Source organism: Uranotaenia lowii, chromosome 1 (genome assembly GCF_029784155.1).
Source record: "Uranotaenia lowii strain MFRU-FL chromosome 1, ASM2978415v1, whole genome shotgun sequence".
Classification (NCBI taxonomy): domain Eukaryota; kingdom Metazoa; phylum Arthropoda; class Insecta; order Diptera; family Culicidae; genus Uranotaenia; species Uranotaenia lowii.
In genome coordinates this window covers 61,159,753-61,163,303 of record NC_073691.1, presented here as the reverse complement: position 1 = coordinate 61,163,303, position 3,551 = coordinate 61,159,753, and the positions used below count along the sequence as shown (strand labels likewise).

General features: G+C 36.3%; 1 protein-coding gene across 1 annotated transcript; it reads left to right on the top strand.

Moving 5' to 3' along the window:
• The first annotated feature begins 1,297 nt into the window (after positions 1-1,297).
• On the top strand, positions 1,298-1,937 carry LOC129750806 (uncharacterized). The gene is made up of 3 exons (XM_055745889.1): positions 1,298-1,465; positions 1,559-1,721; positions 1,791-1,937. Exons 1-3 carry the CDS (start codon positions 1,318-1,320, stop codon positions 1,861-1,863), a joined length of 384 nt encoding a protein of 127 aa, XP_055601864.1. The 5' UTR covers positions 1,298-1,317; the 3' UTR covers positions 1,864-1,937.
• Positions 1,938-3,551: the final 1,614 nt, after the last annotated feature.

The window sequence follows — 3,551 nt, the reverse complement described above, 5'->3', positions numbered from 1 at the left end:
GCATATAGTGCTATCATTAGTGCTAATTTTCTTTATTGCTTCTATGCATTAATAATGCTTATATAAAACAAAAAAGCATTATGAATGTTGATCTAATGCCAACTTGCATTAGAAATGGTGATTTCATGCTAACTTGCATTAGAAATGTTGATTTAATGCTGATTCAGGGTTTTGGCTTAATGCTTATGGTTACTTGGGTACCTATCCCGCATACGAAAAAACTATAACTTTTATAGTCAATACGTTAACCTAACTGATCCAGAAACAGTGACTGCTTATGTTATCGTAGAAATTTTGTTGAACCTTGTTTGAAAAATTTCCAAAAATCGATCAAAACGAAACATATACGTTCGTTTAAAAGGTGATGTTCATGTGAAAAGTAAAAACAATCTCAAACTGTTACCTTAAGCGTCCCCTCTTTCATTCGACCAAACTCGCATTTTAGGGTGCCAGGTGGTTTTTGTATATAATCAGTATTAACAAAGTAATAAATGATTTGTGTTTTTCAAACACAACTCAGACCAAATCATATTAAATCTAAATATATTATTTATTTTGTTTTATTTTTTCTTATGAAGAATTGAGACAGTCGAATATAATTTTTATATATTTTATTAACATTTGAGTGAATTGATTTAACACGTTCGTAATTTATTTGTTTCCAAGGGTCGCGTTCGCCCACGCCAATAACCAACATTTTTACAGTTTCGATTTCTATTATACTATTTTTTCTTTAAAAAGTTCAAAACTATGGTCATAGTGAGAGCGATGTGATGAGAATTGGCGAACGCGGCCAATGCGAACTCGAGCGGCGGAACAAATTGACATCTGCTTCGCCGCGTGGAGTATGCCAGGTTTAACCTATTCACATACATGTTCATCAAATATGGTTCGCCGCATTGAATCGTATTCGCTGGTTCGCATCGCATCGCACTCACTATGTCATTGGCCTAAGTGTTAAACACATACATTTTAACATGCGGTCCAAGTGTATCATATCTTGTAAATGCATTGTGAAAAAAAAATTACTTTTAATTTTGTCAAAGAAAATATTAACAAAAATCAGACCAGTTATTGTTCAATGCAAAATCAAACCTAACCATTATAAAAATTTACCAAATTAAAAGCAAATCAAAGCATTACAACTTTTCAAATGAATATTATTTCGAAGATTTTAAAACAGGCGTATAAAAAAAACAGTACACTTGGCATCAGTGGTAACATTTGTCAGATGGGCAAAAACTAAAATGGCGTTGTATTTATCTCGCGTTCGTGTGGATATAAATTATACAAAATTAAACAATAATTGGTACGAAAATGTATCCGAATTCGCCGGAAGCTGTTTCGCCAGCGGTTTTTCAACATCCAACTCGGTCAGTATGGATAAATCGCGTGCTGCTATCTTTTCAAACTGGATGGAACATCAACAGAATGCAAGTCGAGTTTGCTGTTGATTTTCATGAAGGTAAGTGAGCTGTGCTATTGTGTTAAAGGATTTTTGTTCGCATTTGTAGGGCAAACGCATAAAAAGTGATTGATTAAAGTTTTTTAATTGCAGTGTATGAAGTTCCCGAATGCTGTCCACTCCCGGCGAATCTTCCGGTACCAAGTCGACCACTGCATGGAAGTATTTCTGCAGGATGTTTTCTCCGGTTTGGATCCAACCGACGGACGGACGGACGGATAAACTGGAAAAAGGACACCAGCAATGTTCGCAACCGGTAAGTTTCATTAACATTTTATAAATATATCGATGCCAACTTATGAAGGTTTTTTTTTCATTGTTTCAGCGACGGGAGCTGGAAGCAATGTCGTCACGCTGGGAGAATAAATGTCCCGTACGACTTTCGGATCCAGCAGTGACCAGCAGCTACGCCCGTGTTTTTATAAATTTGACCTAGTGAGGAAGCTCATAATATCAAATACTAATGCATAATACAAGTGAATTAAATCAAAAATAATAAAATTTAAAAATGAGTTTGTTTTTCTCTTAAAGAAAAAAGTGGGTGGGTGTGCGTGCTGCTTTCCCCTACGATTCAGAATACAATACGCATAACGTTGGAAGAACGTTCTATCGAATCGTTTTGCGACTATCACTGTAAATGTTCAGTTACAAGGTAATTTTAAGAATAACTGTAACTAAAACAGTTCGATGCACAAAATACGTTATTCATAAGCGTATTTTAACGTTATCTCAACCGTTTGCTGAGCAGTACTTCCATATAAATGTTTTAACAGTTTTTAACAGTAACATAACTTAACGCCATATTCCACAGACCGTCGTTTTGGAATTCACAATTAGTGGAATGTTTTTTACGATGTCAGTTATCGTTTGTTAAAAGTTTTTTTACGCTATTCCTTATAATTATATTACTATTATAGTAACTGTTTGGTAACAGTATTTTTTTATTCGGGATGCGCCTTGAGATCCATGCAGGTGTTCTAATCCTTGTGATCCGGTCCATGCCAACAAACGAGGTAACAAATCGCGCACCCGGATATACCAACTAGTCAACGAAATCATCTCTATACTCATCAACAGCAACGAACGGATACCGCAAGTAAAAATGGCAAACTGAACTCTTTCGCGGGTTTTTATTTTGTGCACTGGTGAGAAAGAAAAAGAAATTCGGGTTGTTTCTAACAGGATAGAAAGAGATGGGAAATTTGTCACGACATGTGTCTACAGCGATTCAGGAGAACACTGTTCTGAATTCACGGGTTTGGTTAGAGTTCCTGTACTCTCGTATCAAGTTTGTCTCGGATTTCAGGAGAGATGAGACGTCCCGCGATTCGGATGAGTTCTCATTCGAAATTCGTTCAAATTGAGCAGTGTTCCTGTGATACGGAGAATCATGGTCCCGAGCGGGATAAATGCAATCTTAGTGTGTGTATATGATATTAATTTCTTTCCAAAAAACAGATCTCATCATTTTTACAGAAATATTTAAAAAAAACCTAATAAGTTCTAAAGTGACGGAAACATGGCTTTTGCCACAACCAGGAATCCTACTCGAGTCCTCTGATTATCTCTCCGACACCTTACCAATAGGAAAAATAGTCAGATGAAACTATCCAAGCTGTAGCTTTATAATTAAGTTGATTTCATCGAGTTGAACTCGCTGCTAGATTCTACGGAAGAAAACGCTCAACGTGCCCCGATTAATGGTGCTTATACTGCCCCAGGGGGGGTTCTAATTATGCCCCAACAGTGACTAAATTTCAGCTTTCGGCAAACATTTTTAAAATGCATTTTTAAACGTTTTGAACTACTTTTTCAAGTTTCAGCCATTAAGGTTAGGAACAAGACTTTTTTAGTGTCTCAACACGAAACAATGGTTTAACTCACATATTATAGCAGTTTTTTATGGTAAAATAAGCGTCCCTCTTAAGGTGGCCATTATATCTCCCCTAACCCGAGTCTATATGACCCTAACCGGCTTATTGTCCTTTTTTTTAACCGTAAAGGAAGGTTAACTGTTTTGGAAAAACAACAAGCAAGTTCCTAATATACCCTTCTCTACGGTAGGACTGACTTTAATTCGTTATCA